This window comes from Myotis yumanensis, unplaced genomic scaffold, assembly GCF_028538775.1.
Source record: "Myotis yumanensis isolate MYYU_CA2020_CCGP unplaced genomic scaffold, mMyoYum1.0.hap1 SCAF_14, whole genome shotgun sequence".
NCBI classification, from domain to species: Eukaryota; Metazoa; Chordata; class Mammalia; order Chiroptera; family Vespertilionidae; genus Myotis; species Myotis yumanensis.
In genome coordinates this window covers 28,364,785-28,383,331 of record NW_027223765.1, presented here as the reverse complement: position 1 = coordinate 28,383,331, position 18,547 = coordinate 28,364,785, and the positions used below count along the sequence as shown (strand labels likewise).

Below are 18,547 nucleotides of genomic sequence, written 5' to 3'. Positions count from 1 at the left end.
CCTTTCGCCTGACTCCCCGGACCAGAGACTGCGGAAGCCCGGCTCTGGCCGGGGGAGAGGGCCTTGGGTCCGGGCCTCCGAGCCCTCAGCCCCAGCCAAGGCCGCCCAGAGCCGCGGGGCGTGCAGCCACGTTGCCTGCGGCCCGCCCTCCCGGCCGGGCGAGCACCAGCGAGCCAGCCGCGGCAGCTCCCTTTCGCGGTCCAGAAGCCCGGTTCCGGGATAAAGGCCGCGGGGGCGGGACTTGGGCTGCGCGGGGCTGCTTCCTCTTCGTGTGGTCCGTCCGGGTGATGAGAGGCCGCGCCGCAGCCAGGGCGGAGCGTCCCATGGCGCGACCTCGCCCGGCCTGAACTGGGGCGGGCACGGAGGAAGCCGTGTCGCGCGGGGAGCCGACAGCCCACACCGGGGAAAGATGGGTCAAGTGGCGGAGGTTCCACCACCGCCCACACGCCCGGGAGAGGGAATTTGAGCGCGCCTGGGGGAGGGGGGCGGGGAGGGCGGGTGGCGCTCTGAGAGCATGCTCCGTGCGGAGAGCCTGACATGCGCCGTGAGCCCTGGGTGGGTTGGCAGCGAGGGAGGGGGGGCTGGCGCGAGCGGGCTGATGTGTTTATCCGGTTTTCTGGGTGGGCGGTCAAAGCGCACGCGTTCAGGGCGAAAGGCGGTGGGGCTGGGCGGTGGAATGCGCACGCGCTGAGCGGGCCGACAGCGCTGGGAGGGCGTGGAGGGGGCTCTGGGAGAAGCAGGGGAAAAGGGAAGCCAAGGGAAAGGAAAGGGCGGGGGGGAGGGGTGAGAGTGTGCTGTGCGCATGCGTGCGAGCGCCAGCGACGACGGCGGCGGGGGAGTCTCGGGGATGACAGTGGCTTTGCCCGTTGGGGTAACGGTCGTCGTCTCCGGCCGGGCTTGGGGCACCGCACAGACCGCAGGATCCATTAAGGCCGCAGCAGCCCGGGCCCTACCGAGCTAGAGGGGCGCGTGGAGTCGGGGTGAGGGCGGCGAGGCGCGGGGGGAGGGGCCTGCGGCAGGGCCTGCTGTGTGCGCTGGGCGGCGGCGGGCCTGGCTGTGAGCGCTCGCCTCTGCCGCGGCCGGGCGGGCTCCGTGGGCGGCGGCGGCCGTCGTGCTTGGCGGAGGCGGTGTCCGTGTGTGCAGCGCGGAGAAATGGCCGGGCAGTGAGGGGCGGCGCTTGCGCCTGGTGACCTCGGAGCGAGCGACTAAGGAGCGAGGGGCGCCGCCGCGGCCCGGCTGGGCCTGCTCCCCGCCCCCTCCCGCCGCCGCTCCGCCGCCGCCGGCCCGCGAACTTCCTCCCTCCCGGCCGGCCCTCCCCTGTCGGGTGCGGGGCGGACTTTCCCGCCTCGACGCCTCCTGGAACAGCGGGGCTGTAATCGCCGGGGCGGAGAGCCGGGCGCAGGCCGGGCCCCGCGTGCGATATGGAGAGCGCGGCGGCGGCCTCGGCCAGCAGCAACAGCCGCCTTCGGAGCCGCCGCGGCTTCGGGCACTAGATCGAGGAAGCTGAGCCCGGAGCTGTCGTCCTTGCCGTCGCCGCTGCCTCCGCACCGGGCGCTGTGATGGAGTAGGGGCCCCGCAGCCGGTGAGAAGCGTGCCCGCCCCTCGGACCGGGTCGGGTCCCGCTCCCGCCCAGCTCGCCCTGAGGACATACCTCCGCGTCCGGAGATGCAGCTCGAGCGCAGGCCGCCCGCCGAGCCGCGGGGCTAGACTGAACGCCGAGTCGCGGCCCGAGCCCCGAAGCCGCCACGTTCTGCGCCCCGCGGCCGCCTGGGACAAACTCGAACGCTGGTTCCTCTACTTTTTTTTTTTTTCCTCCTTCTTCATCTGCAAGTCTCAGGGACGGAGGAGGGGCGCCGAGGCCCCATGTGTGGGAGGATTGCTTCAGCCTCGCAAACTTGCACGGATTTTGGTGACTACTTTGGCCAGTGGTTCTGCTCTGATTTCCTCCCAGTTGTTGCAAATTCGCCATTGTTCCCAGGCTGCTCACAAAGTTGGATCCGGAATTTTTTTTCAACCGGGAGCCAACGGTGTCGAAGTGTCTGCAATGAACCCCGTGAATGCTACTGCTCTCTACATTTCCGCGAGCCGCCTAGTGCTCAACTACGACCCCGGAGACCCCAAGGCGTTTACCGAGATTAACAGGCTCTTGCCTTACTTCCGACAGTCCCTCTCGTGCTGTGTTTGCGGTGAGACGCCTTTTATTGTTCCCTTTTTAGGCTTGTTTTCTTTTTTTTTTTTTTTTAATACCTTTGGGCAATGGTAACGGGAACGGTTCGAGAACATGGTAGTTTGCATTATTCAGCTTTTGTTATTTGTGCAGTGGTATACAGTCATTAGTTTTGAAACTCCAAAGGACTTTCACCCGGCATTTCAGAAAGAATCCTTCCAAACCGCTTTGTACAGCGGTCTGAACGTTTGAAACTGTTTATTTCTTCTTAGGTCAGTTCCTTAGCATTTCTGATGATGGTTTTTTAAAATGACGTGAAATATGCATGTGTCCTGCTGCCTTTTTTTTTTTTTTTTAACCTTCGGTACAAGAATTGATTTAATACCTAGCTTAGTTAAATCTGGTTAAAACATGTACATGTGGCGTGTTTGCATTTCCCCAAACTGGTGTTGTGTGTGGGTGCTGGTGTAATGTGACGCGCCCACAGCTAATGAACTCGGTGCGGAACTTTCCCCCAGGTTCTTCCACAAATGCTTTGACAGTTGGACGGTAAACAGTGCGCCAGGGAATACTTGATAGGGGACTAAATACTTTTTAGCTAGTGGGATTTTTACAGGATTACGTTTCTTACTGATTTTGTGGCTTTAATACATTGTGGCCTGGTAGAGGGTTATATTAGGTATTCTTGTTAAAAAAATGTTAGTGTGGCCCTAGCTGGTTTGGTTCAGTGGTTAGAGCGTCGGCCTGTGGACTGAGGGGTCCCGGGTTTGGTTCCAGTCAGGGGCGCATGTCCAGGTTGCGGGCTCGATTCCCAGAGCCGGGTGTGCAGGAGGCAGCCGATCAATGATTCTCATCATTGATGTTTCTCTCTCTCTCCCCCTCTCCCTTCCTCTCTGAAATCACTAAAACTATATTAAAAAAATAGTGTGGTGGGGAGGATATTTTCAAGTTATTTTTGAGAGATGGAGATGCTAAGTTGTCTCATAAATCGAAGTTTTTCAAAAGTAATAATTTGGATTACCTGCACGTATAATAACTATTACCCTCCCCCCCTCCCCAAAAAAAGACACGATGAAAACGTTAATATACAAAGGAAAGAGCAGCTGGCCAAAAAAGCAGTAATATACTCCACTTCGTATTCTTATTACGACACAAATTTTGAGGTTTTGTTGATCCACTCACTTGTTTGGTCAGTATTTCAGAAATTTAGGCATTTCAGGCTTTCACGTTGTCTTAAATTAGATAAAGTGTAATTTTGTGATTATTAATTTGAGATTCATCTAGCATTTTCTGTATAGCTCTGGGGGAAGGCACTGAAGGAGTGCAGAAGAGGTGAAGATTGTTTTTTTTTGTACACCAGGTACTTAATCTCATAAAAATTTAAGTAACTCTGTTAGAAGGTGATTAAGTTCTACTGTGACTGGTTGAATCTTAACTTTATAGAGAATCACTTGCCCTGGGCAAATCACTAAACTGCCCTGGGTCTCAATTTTTTAATATAAAAAATGAGTTTTGGGCTAGATTTCAAGTTTACTTTCAGATTAAATTTTACTAATGTAAGCGTTAGAATTTGATTGGTTTCAAGATTCCCTCTTACCCCACTGCGAATTTTTATGGAGTGTATTTATTTATTTATTTATTTGTTTATAACAGCTTTTGATAGTTTGTGGACTGAGGAAATGGAGCTGCTATATCTTTCTTATCCACAAACCGTTCTTGGAGGTTTGGGGAGTGGATTGCTGAGGTAATGATAGTAGGGATGAAGTAGGGGAAAGAGCGGACATAGGGCTGCTAGATAGAACAGCAGTAGAGAGTGATGTTATCCAGGTAACACTTGCAGATCTGATAAGTCTCCTTTTAACTAGGTAGATGGGATTTAACTCTCTAAGGGGGGAAATGGTAGTTTTGAATTGTGTAGGTACTTGGATTTGAAGTTCTTATCAGTAGCTTCAGGTTAGTTGTGGTCTAATTGAACATTTCCCCCCGATTCTAACCTGGATTTAAAAAAAAAATTGCCATTAAAGATGAAATTATATTTAAAGAGTCCCCAAGTGTCGTTTTTAAATATTTTTTAAAGCCAGTCTTGGCAACACAAGGGGAATTTTTCTGACAAGTGGAGCTTTGTAATTATTTTTTCTTGTTCACTTTCCCTCCCCCTCCATTCTATGGAAAAGATTTGTGGATTCTACTTCCTTGTAACTGAGTAGTTGGCATAAAATTTCAGCAATCTGGATGTAGCTTCAGGCCTCCCTCCTTGGTGTCCCACCCCCCCCCACCCCCCCAATGTAGTCTGTGGTTATCAATAGATAGGGGAACAAATCAGTTATTTGAATTCAGATCCAGCATTTAATAAACTTGGTATCAGGTGCTACCTTAGACTCTCTTTCTTAGTTGAAAAACATAAACTCATTCAATTCTAGGGCCTGTGCAATTTTCTTTGATGAAGATAAGTAAAAGTAAAGTGTAATTCTGTCTTGCTGCATGCTGTAAATAGGGAGTTTGTTTCAACAGGCCCTCAAACATCTGATGCAGTCCTACCTTTTCAGCCTGTATTCAACTGCTCTCTTACATAATTGCTCTGCTTCAGCCAGGTTGATATTTTTTGCCTTTTCAAACATATATACATGCCTTATGTTTTCCTCTTTTCCCACTAAAAAGTTCTCTTTGTTTTTTGAATCTCTGTAACCCTTTGTTCCAGTCACAGGCACTTAAAACTCGTTCAGTGCAGTTTTTATTTTATTTTAATTTCTTTGTCAGTGCAGTTTTTATAACTAATTCTTCTGATACATTAGGGAAAAGAACATATTTTTGTACATTTTTGTGTTCCTCTTGCCTTATCCTTTCTCTCCTAGCAGTGACTTGCGTGTAGGTGTTTATGAGACACAGGAAGAAAGTGAGAGTAGGTGAGGGAGGGAAAGTAAAAGGCTTACAAACTTTGTAGTTAGGTTCAAATCTTGATTCTTCTGCTTTTGTGTAGACAAGTTACTTTAAGTTTTTGCCTCAACTTCCTTTATCTACAAATGGAGGATGATTATACCTTCTTCAAGTTTGTTTCTCCAAATTTGTTATATATGGGCTTGCTTTTTAGTGGGGAAAAACCTTTTGACCCTATGAGAACAAGTCTATGGACTTGGTGTCTGGCACATATATGTACTTAATATCCCTTGTGCAGAAGTAGAGAGAGGGAGGAGGAGGTGAGAGAAGAGACTGAACTGTCAGGTCAATTACTGTCAAACTTACCCTATTCTCTGGAACTTCAGGTTTTGTTATTGTTTGAAATGTAAATTAGCTGATTATCACGGTTTTGGTTTTTCAGTTGCCTTGTATATTTAAACCTTCTGAAGCTTCAGGTGAATGGGATATTGCTTCATAGAATTACTGTACTTTCTAGGCCACAAAACAGAATTATAGTGAGTACTACTTTTTGTGTCAGTTTTTCCCCCTTGCTCTAAATATTGGGACATGCTTTATCATGTAGCAGGAAGTATAATTTCTTTTCTTTTTTTAATGGCATGGAACTTAATAAATTCTGTCCTAGGGATTTAAAGTTTTCCATTAAACTTGCAAGTCCTCAAGTAATAAGTTTTATATGTAGAATCAAATCCTGTTAGAGTTGGAAGGATGTGTTGAATGGAAAACTTTTACTTTCTGAGACATTTGGAGTCCTGTAAAGTAATCAGGATCAAATCTCTACTCATGAATATTTTCCTGGTGTTTTTATTTTTTTAGAGAGAAAGGGAGGGGGAGAGAGAGAGAGAAACATCAATGTGAGAGAGTTAACATGGATTGGTTGCCTCCTATACGTTCCCTGACTTGGGATGGAACTCACAACCTAGGTATGTGCCCTGACCGGGAATTGAACTTGGGACCTTCTGGTGCATGAGACAATGCTCCAACCAACTGAGCCACAGTGGGGCTCCTGGTGTTTTAATTAGAGTCTAAGAACGAAGGGGTTTTACCTTTGGATTTACTTAATATTTTTGGACCTTTTAGTCCAGTGGTTCTCAACCTTCCTAATGCCGCGACCCTTTAATACAGTTCCTCATGTTGTGGTGACCCCCAACCATAAAATTATTTTCGTTGCTACTTCATAACTGTAATTTTGCTACTGTTAGGAATCGTAATGTAAATATCTGATATGCAGGATGTATTTTCATTGTTACAAATTGAACATAATTAAAGCATAGTGATTAATCACAAAAACAATATGTAACTATATATGTGTTTTCCGATGATCTTAGGCGACCCCTGTGAAAGGGTCGTTCGACCCCCAAAGGGGTCGTGACCCACAGGTTGAGAACCGCTGTTCTAGACATTCAATTTCTCATTTACAAGATGGGGAGGGGCTGGAGATTAGTGTTTCCCATTGAAACACATAGGGTGATATAAACTAAACAAGTTTTTGTTTTGAATGTGAAAGGACTTAAAGACAAAAGCCTATCTTTTAGATAGGTAGGTAGTTGGTTCCCTAAGGGTGAAAGCCTTGCTTGTTTTGTTTACTATAGTAGCCCAGTACCTGACAGTTACTGGTTTAACTTGTTGAATGGATGAAATTATTAAAATGACAAAGTTTCAAAGTAGGAAGGATATGCTCTCAAATGAAGTATTTGCCTTAAAACCAAATAGATTTAGCTTTCTGAACAACTACCTTCACTTTACTTACTTTTCTCTTTTGCCATTGTATGTACCCCACCCCCCTGGAATTAGTGGAGTAGATGTCTTAAGAATCTCTTCCAGTGTGAAATATTGGAATTAACTTTGGTTTTGACAGAACAAATAATTTATAAATAGTAAGAATCTTCTTAACTGGAATTTGAACATATAGCTTGGAGTGTCTTATTGTAAACTACACATTTTTTATTTATTCTTAATATGTTTTTATTAATTTTTAGATAGGAAGGGAGAGAGGGAAAGATAGATACATCAACTGCCTCCTGCAACGCCCCCCACTGGGGATCCAGTCCACATTCTGGGCATGTACCCTGGACCTCATGGTTCATAGGATGATGCTCAATCCACTGAGCCGCACCATCCGGGCAAATTACACACCCAACTCTAACAGGATTTGATTCTACAGATCAAATTTTTTTTTTTTTAATATATTTTATTGATGCCAAGACCGGTTTGGCTCAGTGGATAGAGCGTCTGCCTGCGGACTCAAGGGTCCCGGGTTCGATTCCGGTCAAGGGCATGTGCCTGGGTTGCGGGCACATCCCCAGTAGGGGGTGTGCAGGAGGCAGCTGGTCGATGTTTCTCTCTCATCGATGTTTCTGGCTCTCTATCTCTCTCCCTTCCTCTCTGTAAAAAATCAATAAAATATATTAAAAAAAATATATATATTTTATTGATTTTTTACAGAGAGGAAGGGAGAGAGATAGTTAGAAACATGGATGAGAGAGAAACATTGATCAGCTGCCTCCTGCACACCTCCTACTGGGGATGTGCCCGCAACCCAGGTACATGCCCTTGACCGGAATCGAACCTGGGACCCTTCAGTCCGCAGGCCGACGCTCTATCCACTGAGCCAAACCGGTTTCGGCTACAGATCAAATTTATTATATTATTTGAGGTCTTACAAGTTTACACATTTAAATTAAAAGGCCATTTGAATAATTGTATGTGTTATATTAATATTTCATATTTTTGTCAAGCCTGGATTTATATTTTTCTAACCTGGATTTTAAAAAATTTTGTCATTAAAAGTTCATTTGATACTTAAGATTTTATTTTTCTTCTACTTAAAATCACTATAGTTAAAATTTTTTATTGTTAGTAAACATAATATAAAATTTGGTATCTTTTTTTGTTGTTGTTAATCCATTGATTTTTAGAGAGCGGAAGGGAGGGGGAGAGACTGAGAGACTTCTGTTGTCTCCCGGAGGTACCTTGAGATTGAACTTGCAACATAGGTACATGCCCTTGACCGGAATCAAGCCTGAGACCCTTCGAGACCCTTAAGTCCACAGGCTGATGCTCTATCCAGTGAGCCAAACCAGCTAGAGCTAAATTTGCCATCTTAATTTTTTTTTTTTTAAACCTAAATCTCCGATGGTTAAGTGAACACATGAAATTTTTTAAAATTTATTTTTTGTTTTTACTTATTTCTTAAAATTGATTTCAGGGACGGGATGAGAGGAGAGTCATTGAGTCATTGATCAGCTGCTTCCTACACTCGCCCTACTGGGGATTGAGCCAGCAACCCGGGCATTTGCCTTGACTGGGAATGGGTCGACCTTTAACCACTGAATCATACTGACCAGGCTGTATTTTCTATTTTAAAAAAAGTTTATTTAAAATATATTTTTATTGATTTCAGAGAGGGAGAGAGAGAGAGAAACATCAATGATGAGAGAGAATCATTGATTGACTGCCTCCTGCACACTCCACTCTGGGGATCTAGCCTGCAGCAGGACATATGCCCTGACCAGGATTTGAACTGTGACCTCCTGGTTCATAGGTTGATGCTCAACCACTGAGCCATGCTTGCCAGGCAAAATATTTTTTTTGATAGTAGCCATTCTAATGAGTGTGAGGTGATACCTCATTGTGATTTTGATTTGCATTTCTATAATGATTAGTGACATTGATCATATGCTTGTTGGTCATTTGTATATCATCTTGAAGAATCACCAACCTTTTTTTTTTTTTAATTCTCACTGGGGGATATGCTTATTGATTTTAGAGAGAGGGGGAAAAAAGAGAGAGTAAGAAGGGGGAGAGGGGGAGAGGGAGAGGGAGAGAAACAGCGATTAGTCACCTTCTGCACGTGCCCTGACTGGGGATCTAACCTCAAACCTAGGTATGCACCCTGACCTGGAATCGAACCAGCAGCCTCTTGGTAGATGAGATGACACTCCAACCAATTGAGCCACAGAGATTCACCTGGCCAGGGCGAATCACTATTATTTTTTATCTTGAAAATTTATTTCACTTACTACGTTTTTATTAATTCCGTAGAACCATTTATAAATTAACTTTATTGCATATGTAAAAATTTTAGAAATTAGCCATAAATGAATATTTCCCTTCATATAATTTGTTTTTGAATAGCTGTTCTGAACATCGTTTAAGGACATCTGATTAGTGTTAAAGCAGAGTTGGTTTACCAGTTTTTTTGGGGGGAGGGATTTAAGTTCACCTGTTCTCTCTGATATGGGAAGAATTCTTTAGGGAGCATTTATCTAGTGGGCTGGTAAAGAGGAACAGTAGTTAGTAATTTGCCTGGTAGATGCACTTCTTTTATTTCACATATTTATTTAACCATTTGTTTGGTTTCTTTTCCTAAGAAAAATCTTTTTACAGTTTCTTTTAGTACTGTAAAAATTCTGGAAAGTTAATAGTTTGAATAATGGTTCAAGGCTGGCTGTATGGGATGTAGAATTAGGCAGAAGAAATTGTTTCAGTTTAAGTGAAATCTAGGAAGTATGGGGCTTGAGTGGGACCAAGAGAAATGGTGAAGTTAGTTGCTCTTTTTCAGTAAGGCTTGATGGAGAGAACAGTTGGCTTGTTGAGGTTGCAGAAAAGTTTATTTCCATGAAGGGGAGAGACCCCTTGCAGTATAGTGGTTGTTACTCAGGGGCCTTTTGTGTGGGGACCTTTAATGCCAGGCTAAGGAATTTGACATTTATTTTGTAGATGTGTTTTTCTTTTCTTTTTTTCAAAGTGTGTTTTAGTTCTGGCTGGGTAGCTCAGTTGGTTAGAGCATTGTCCCAATTTGACAGGGTTGTGGGTTCAGTCCTGGTCAGGGCACATAGAAGAATCAACCAAGAATGCATAAATAGGTGGAACAACAAATTGATGTTTCTCAGTCCTTCTTGCTCTCTCTCTTTCTCCCCCCTTTCCCTCTTTCTCTCTCTCTCTAAAGTTGATAAAGTTTTTTAAAAACGTATCTTCTATAGGTTGCCAAAATTAAATATAATCTAAAGGGCTTGTTAAAATTCAGATTCCCAATTATCAGACTGATTGAATTGGAATTTCTGTGGGTAGTGCCTTGAGTGCCTTGTAACCTTCCCTCCGGTCTTGATATGGGACAGGGGATTTGTAAATCACTGTTGTAAGCATTTGAGAGACAACATTTTAACTAGGAGAGGGATGTACTTTAAATTCTATTTTAGAAAAGATTGATTTAGGAGTAAAATATGGAATTGATTACTGAATAGTGGTGGCAGTGGTAAGGGAACAACATAGAAAATGCTAAGGGAAATTTTTGTCTTATGGTCATCATAATACTTTAATTCTTTGATGTGTACTCTGTATATACTTTGTCATATTTCACTATGAATAGATTTAAAAAAATACGTTTGTATTGAGAGGAAGGGAGAAAGAGAGAGAAACATCAATCTGGGCTGCCTCCTGCACTTTTCCCCCACCCGCCTCCTCCACTGGGGATGGAGCCTATAACCTAGGCATGTGCCCTGACCAGGAATTGAACCAGCAACCTCTGGGTGCACGGAATGATGCTCAACCAACGAGACACACTGGCCAGGGCCTCACTATGAATAGGTTAAATGAGACATTTCCTCTTCTAAAATTTATAAACATGTCTAGCACAGTGCTTTCACATAGCATATACTTGATAAAATGTTTTGAATTATATTTAAGAACTGACAAAACCTGGCAGTTTAATACAGATGCATGGGAAAAATTGCAGGAGTCAAAGTTCATATCAGAAATGAAGTTTGGAAGGACATGAAGAATTTAGGTAGGCTAGTTTGTAATGATATAGGGACAGCCCAATTAAAATATTCTTCAAGGGTTTAGCAATTCGTTGTAGATTTTGGGAGAGGTTGCAGTTAAGATAGAATTTAGAGCAGTTCAGGTGTGGGCCTAAGGAGAATGAAGAGAAGGATGAGACAATGTCGAATAATGTGATGGTGATTGGTGTTTAGGGGTGAGGAAATATTGGAAATATAATTAGGAAAGGATAAAAAATAATATAAAAATTTTTATTTTATGCCCTTCCCTGGAAACTTTGATTTTAAAATAATTTTATATACTATTTGATATAGTATAACAACATATCTTCTGAGTCTTTGAACATCCTTTGCACATATCTTTGAACATCCAGGTCTCCTTTCTTTGCATTCCTTGTTTTCATATGAGCACTCATATCATATTGATAACATCCATAGCACGCCATCATTCGTTGGTTAATGCCTTATTGTATTGGCTTCTCTCAGTTGACATATCCCTCAGAGTCCACTTAGCTACTTTTATGTATGATTCATTTAAATTTGTTTTTTCGAGTTCTGATGTACTTTCTAAATTTTATCTCTTATTTTAAAAAGTGGTATTTCAAAGTTCTTATTCTAACTTTTCTTACATTTTTCTTTGTGTCCAGGAGTCACTTTTGTCTTCTTGTCCATTTAATTTCAAACTCTTACTCTTGTTTTTTTTCTTTTAAAGATTATTATTATTTTTGTTCCCTTGTCAGGAGTAGACTTTCTTTTTTTTTTTCTTTTTTTTAAAAAATATATTTTATTGATTTTCCACAGAGAGAAAGGGAGAGAGATAGAGAGCTAGAAACATCAATGAGAGAGAGACATCGATCAGCTGCCTCCTGCACATCTCCCACTGGAGATGTGCCCACAACCCAGGTACATGCCCTTGACCGGAATCGAACCCGGGACCTTTCAGTCCGCAGGCCGACACTCTATCCACTGAGCCAAACCGGTTTTGGCAGGAGTAGATTTTCACCTTAATTACTGTATATCTGGCTATTTTCTTGTTCCAACTCGTCCATAATAATTTAGCAGAATTTTCATTCATTACCCTTTTACTCCAGAGATCCTGAATCTTTGCAGAGTTGGAATATCTGTTTTTTTTTCCAAGTTTTAATCTAGTTTTACACCCAGTGTATTTTGTGTGTGCTGATTTTAGTTGTCTTATCAGTTAACATTTGTCTATTTTCTTTGTTATAACCTACAGAAAATGTGCACTTAAGATGTTGCCTGGTCTATACCTTGGAAATCAGTATGTTTTCTGGAAAGGTTGAATGGTTTTAAAATTCTTTATGTAATATTTATACTTAATCTTAGCCAAAAGGCTGAGAAGCGATTCTTTATATAGTATTTAAAGGCATATCTAAAGTGGGGGTGTGAGTTCAGAGTGTAACAACCTAAGGACTTTCAGCCCCCCTACCAATCCTTCTAAATGTTTTTCCCTTGACGTTCAAATCTCTGCCTAAGGTTCTGATATCTAGGACTCTGGCAATATGTAATACAGGAATCTAGGATTAGAAAGCAACATTCCAATTCAGGTATTCTTGTGATGCATTTCTGAATCCTCTCTACAGTTAATCATTTGGTTGTCCAGCCTGTGACTGAACATATTCAGGATATGACGTAGGATATAACTATGTCATATTTACCAGAAGCTGTGGGCTGACTCAGGGATCTCTATATGGTGTCACTGAGCTAACCAGCTCAATTTTTACATAGGTCTTACAAGGAAGATATTTACTGGGCTATTTTTCATGATGAGAATTTATAAAGCCTTAGGCAGAAAGGATCATATATCGTACAGCTATTTCTTCACATCAAAGAATACTTTCTATAATATTAAAAGTTCATCCAAGCCTTTTCTGAATACTTCTGGGTTAGGGAGCTAAATTCTACTCTGCAGAATAGCCACATCATTGTTTGATAACTTTCTTTTTTTCTTTAGAAAAGTTGGTTTCTTTAGAAAGTTCTTCCAATTTACCCAAGTCTCCGTCTCTATAATTGTCTCCTCCTCATTTTTTTTTTTTTTTAGTCCTCTGGAACAATTGAAAAAAGCCTTTGATAAAATTTTACCTTTTCAACTATTGGAAGACAGTTTTCATATCTTCTCTGAGAAGGTAGACATCACTAAGTATCTGTCCTGGAAGCACTCTGAATTCAATTTCTTCTAAAAGTGTGGACCTTTGTGTTCATGTCCAGAGTGTTTTAGATGTGGCCAGATGGTATTGTCTGCCTTGATAATTTGAACAAATTTATCTTAGTTTCATTTTATTGGACTAAAGCAGAGATTTGGTTGTGAATTAGCCCCCAGGCTCTTTGTTGTTGTTAATCCTTACCCGTAGATATTTTCCATTGATTTTTTAGAGAGAGTGGGATGGAGGGGGAGAGACAAAAACATTGATGTGAGGAATCGAACCCTTGACCAGAAGGAGAAATCACAAGTCTGCAGGCTGACTGACAATCTATCCACTGAGGCAAACTGGCTAGGGCCCCTAGGCATTTTTTTAGCTCGATAAAAATTTTACTAAATTTGTTGGTCATAGTTTTAAAATCTAGCCTTCATATAAAAATCCAGATTTTAGGCACCCCTAGAAAACTGTAAGGTCTGGCATCAGTGGGTGTACACTCCCTCATGACATGGCATCACTGAGGGTAGTTGAGAGGGGGTTTCTCCCTTTTGGGGGTGGAGGTAAGTAAATCCTCTGCAGTTTGCCCTTGGTTCCCTCCCAGCCTTTGTCACTTAAAAAAAAAGAAAAAAAAAGAGGAAGAAAAAGAAGAAACTTTACCTGCATGGCCCTCTAGACATTTGAATTTGTAATCCTTAGAGGTAGAGAATTTTGTAAGGTCTCTCGTACTCTCGACATTATTTTGAACCATAAAATTCTACTGTTGGGATCTTGAATTATTTTGTGAACCCTTCTTACCTGGATAAAAATCAGGATTGCTTTACTTATTTGGCGGTTGTTGGTTCACAATGTTTCTGGACAATTAAAACATTTTCACAAATTATTTGTTAGTGTTGTTCAAATCTTCTCTACCCTTACTGATTTCCTATTCATTTTGTCTTTGAGAGATGTTGAAATCTCTTAATTATAATTTTGGTTTTGTCAAATTCTCTGTGGAGTTTTAACAGTTTCTGCTTCATGTATTTTGAAGCTTTTATTAAGTGTATACAACAATTTTGAACACATGGACTATAGTTTTAAGTTTAATTTTTAATGTTCTGCCCTAATTCATCTATCATTTCTAGGTTATGTTGCTGTTTATGGGTAATAGTTTTCTATTTCTTTGTATGCCTTATTAATTTTTTGTCTTTTAAAAAATATATATTTTTATTGTATATTGATTTCAGAGAGGAAGAGAAAGGGAGAGAGAGGTAGAAACATCAGTGATGAGAGAGAATAATTTGATCAGCTGCCTGTTGCATGCCCCCTACTGGGGATGGAGCTTGCAACCCAAGCATGTGCCCTGACCAAGAATCAAACCGGTGACCTCTTGGTTCTTGGGTTGAAGCTCAGCCACTGAGCCACACCAGCCGGGCTCATTAATTTTTTATTGGATGCTGGATATTGTGACTTTTACCTTGTCCGTAAAATTTTAATTTGTTGATAGATATTTTTGTTCTTTTTTAAAAAAATATATTTTATTGATTTTTTTTTACAGAGGAAGGGAGAAGGATAGAGAGTTACAAACATCGATGAGTGAGAAACATCGATCAGCTGCCTCCTGCGCACTCCCTACTGGGTATGTGCCCGCAACCAAGGTACATGCCCTTGACCGGAATCGAACCTGGGACCCTTGAGTCCATAGGCCGATGCTCTATCCACTGAGCCAGACCCGTTAGGGCTGTTCTTTTTTTTAATATATATATATATATTTTTATTGATTTTGGAGAGGAAGGGAGAGGGTGAGACAGACAGAAACATCAATGATGAGACAGAATCATTGATTGGCTGCCTTCTGCAAGCCCCACACTGGAGATCGAGCCCACAACCCAGGCATATGCCCTGACTGGGAATTGAACCATGACCTCCTAGTTCATAGGTCAACGCTCAACCACTGAGCCACGCCAGCCAGGCGATAGATATTTTTGTACTATAAATATTGTTGAGCTTTGTTCTTGGGATGAGGTTATGTTATTTGTAGACAGTTTGATCTTTTTGAGGCTTGTTTTAGCTTTTATTAGGTAGGACCAAAGCAGCCTTTAGGAGCTAATTTTTCTGCAGTACTGAGCAAGATGATGCCTTATTCAATCTGATGCCTTATGAATTATGTTTCTCACTCTTGGTGTTGGGATTAGGAATTATTCTGTTGCCTCTGACTTACATTGGGATTTTCACTTTGTTCCTTTCTGGGTGTTCTTTCTTTAGGCTGAGGTAATTTCCTAATGTGCATATGCTAATCGGTACTCAGCTGAAGACTTGAAAGGGACCTGGTTTAAATATCTGGAGCTCTTTCTCTGTGCAGCTTTCTTATGTCTAGTACTCTGGCCTGAAAAGTCCAACTGCCTTGGCCTCCCAACTCTGTCTTCTCATTTTAGGGAGATCACTAAGGTGTGTTTGGGCTCTTTCCTTGTGCTGCAGTCTGAAAATTATCTCTAGGTATAAGCTGGGGGCAGTTGTAGGCTTACCTTGTTTGTTTCCTATCCCAGGGATCGCTGTTCTGTGCTTTCTGTTGCTCAATATCTGAAAACAATTGTTTTGTCCAGTTTTTTGGTTGTTTCAGGTGGGAGAGTAAATCTGATTATTCTCTTTTGTTTGGAAACAGAGTCAGATTATATTCTAAACCTATGCTGTCCCATACAGCAGCCGCCAGTGCTGTGACATTTTAAATTTTATTTAATCTTAATAAACATTCTTGGGCCAAATCTTCAGACATTGAGTCATTTTTGGAGTAGGCCACCTAGATGATTCTAATACTAACCCATGGATGAGAATAGTGACTGTTTAAAGGAATAGCTGTCTTGGAATATTCCGACTGTGAGGTTAATAAGTACAGTTAAAAAAAAAGTGTGCCAGTAAATTTAAGTAATGCCATATTAAGCAAGTTTCTTGACAGCTGTAGAATTCAGTTTTAAGACACTGATATTTTGAGATGACTCTCCAAGAGTGTATTAAAGCAAACCTGTAAATGCTTTCTGGTTCAGTGGAACACCAGTTTGGGAAATTTGTATCTAGATTTATTTTGATGTGATTAAATGTTTGAATGCTCAGCTATATATCAAGTTAATTGTGCCTGATTTACCAGCCTGTATTATCTTATTGCTAATATTTTAATGAGACTATCATTGCTTTGTGAAAGTATGAAAATAATAAAATATTACATAAATGCTCTGTAACCACAAAACACTCTATGAAGGGCTACCCTACATAATTATTAAGAAGAATGATGTCTGGCATTCTCTTTTAATTCTTATTAGAATATGAAATGAGGCATGATGAGTTTATGAATATGTTGTGGTCTCAGTGGTATATATAATTCATTTAATAATCTGTGGTGAGTGTTTGTTGTTTTTTAATCTTTTATTTTTTACTTTTTGGTTAATCCTTGCCCGAGGATATTTTTTTTTTTCCCTCATTGATTTTTAGTGAGAGTGGAAGGGAGAGACATTATCAATTGGTTGCTTCCCACACCCACCCTGACCAGGGCTGGGGATCAAGGCTGCAACCAAGGTACATGCTCTTGACTGGAATCAAACCCAAGACCCTCCAGTCTGAGGGCCGACACTCTAATCACTGAGAAAAACAGGTTAGGGCAAGTGTTTGGTTTTTTAGTTTATAATGGTAGTTGACTGGAGAAACTTACCTTTTATAAACAATTGTTATCACTGAGAGTATCAGGAAGTAATTTTCATAGTTTTAGGTTAACCAAAGACATAAAAGTTAAAGAAACTCTAAAGGTTAGCCATTAGGATGTTCAGTAAACAGTTTGACTTGAATAACATTCATACTTTTAAAGTTGCAGTGTTCACTGATTTTCATTTTCCAGCAAACTAGTTATATTCCTTTTCCCAACTGGAAACAGATTTTTGTCTCCCCCCCCATTCTTCACTCCCCTGGCATACATATTTAGTTAATGATTGGTCTCTAACATGGGTTGGAGAATCCCATGTTAAATGGCAGTGTAGTTAGTTAAAGTGATGTAATGAACTTAAAAAAATAATTACTTGGTTAAGTGGTCAAAATAATCTGTGTATCACTATTTTTTGTGATTAATGCAGATCTATCATATTATTCTCAGTTTTTTATTAAAATGCATATTTTTCTGTTACGATTATTTGTGCTAGATATTTTATTTTTTAAAATATATTTTATTGATTTTTTTACAGAGAGGAAGGGAGAGGGATAGAGAGCTAGAAACATCGATGGGAGAGAGAAACATTGATCAGCTGCCTCCTGCACCCCCCCCTCCACCCCCCACCCCATGTGCCCACAACCAAGGTACATGCCCTTGACTGGAATCAAACCTGGGACCTTTCAGTCCGCAGGCCAACACTCTATCCATTGAGCCAAATTGGCCAGGGCTGTGCTAGATATTTTAAAGAAAACAGTTTGTTGGTTTTGGAATCCAGGTGATTAAAGCACAATGGTGGTCTGGGATATAGCTGCTTAAATATTTAGAAAACTACTAATTTCTTTGAAACCTTAATTTGTCATTTGGATCTGTTGGATTTTTTGAGACATGTATTTGCTTTTTGGTTTACTATTAATAAACTTGTGTGGAAGTTTAAAGGAATATATTCTAAGGGCTGCTCAATCAAAAATTTAAAAAAGAAAAACAGACCAGGGTTATGAAACCCTACCAAAAGGAAAATGGTGCTGTCTTCTTAGGAGGGTTTTTTCATTTAAAATTCATTTTTCTTTGACTTGAAGTTGTTATTATAGTAGTACTCATAATAATGAATTTTGCCAAATCAAAACATTTTAAAGAGGTTTAGACTTCAACATATGCCTGCAAAAAAACTATTGGGCACAGGTTCTGCAAGACTAAAAACAAGCTTAAAAAGAAGAGTTTTAATTGTCCAAAAACTGTTATTTCATTTGTGCCCATTTGGTGACACATACGATCTTTTTGTGGTGTTGTCATTTCTTTTCTTAGCTGAACCTAGATTATTTTCATGTGTATATGTGTCTAGGAGATATCTTACTAGTTATTGTTTGAAAACTCTGGACTGTAATTTTGGTTCTGGTATTCAAGATATAAAAAAGGTTGGAGAATCCCGTGTTAAATGACAGTGGCAGTTTAGCATAGGGCTTGGCATACAGCTGAACTCCAGAAATTATTTACTTAAGTGATTGAGGAAAACTACCAGGGAGATTAAAAATGGCGGCAGAGTAGGTGGATGCTGCAGGAACAAGCTGGAATTACAACTGAAATACGAAAAGGCTTCCTGAATAATCAACGGAAAACTCACGGGAGAGAACCCTGATACCCAAGGACTGAAGGTGGAGACCACATAGAGACTGGTAGGAGGGGCGGAGGCGCAAAAGGGCTGGCCGGGTGCCCAAAGACAGCAACTGAAGTCCCAGAGAGAGATCTCAGCTGTGTGTGTGTGTCGGGGGGGTGGGGGGTGGGGGGTAGGGGGTACTGAGAACTCTGGGATCTAATCCCCAAGCTGGGCTCCCCAGCAGAGAACACCAAATCTGAGGAGGGTACCCAT

At 41.6% G+C, this 18,547-nt stretch overlaps 1 protein-coding gene across 1 annotated transcript in view; it reads left to right on the top strand.

Annotated features, from left to right (window-relative positions):
• The first annotated feature begins 1,037 nt into the window (after window positions 1-1,037).
• The window catches only part of MSL2 (MSL complex subunit 2), a 36,335-nt gene continuing 18,825 nt past the window's right edge, over window positions 1,038-18,547 (top strand). The window contains exon 1 of the mRNA XM_070433467.1: window positions 1,038-2,186. Within this exon, the coding sequence (XP_070289568.1) occupies window positions 2,045-2,186 (142 nt within the window). The 5' untranslated portion in view covers window positions 1,038-2,044. The remainder of the gene's footprint in view (window positions 2,187-18,547) is intronic.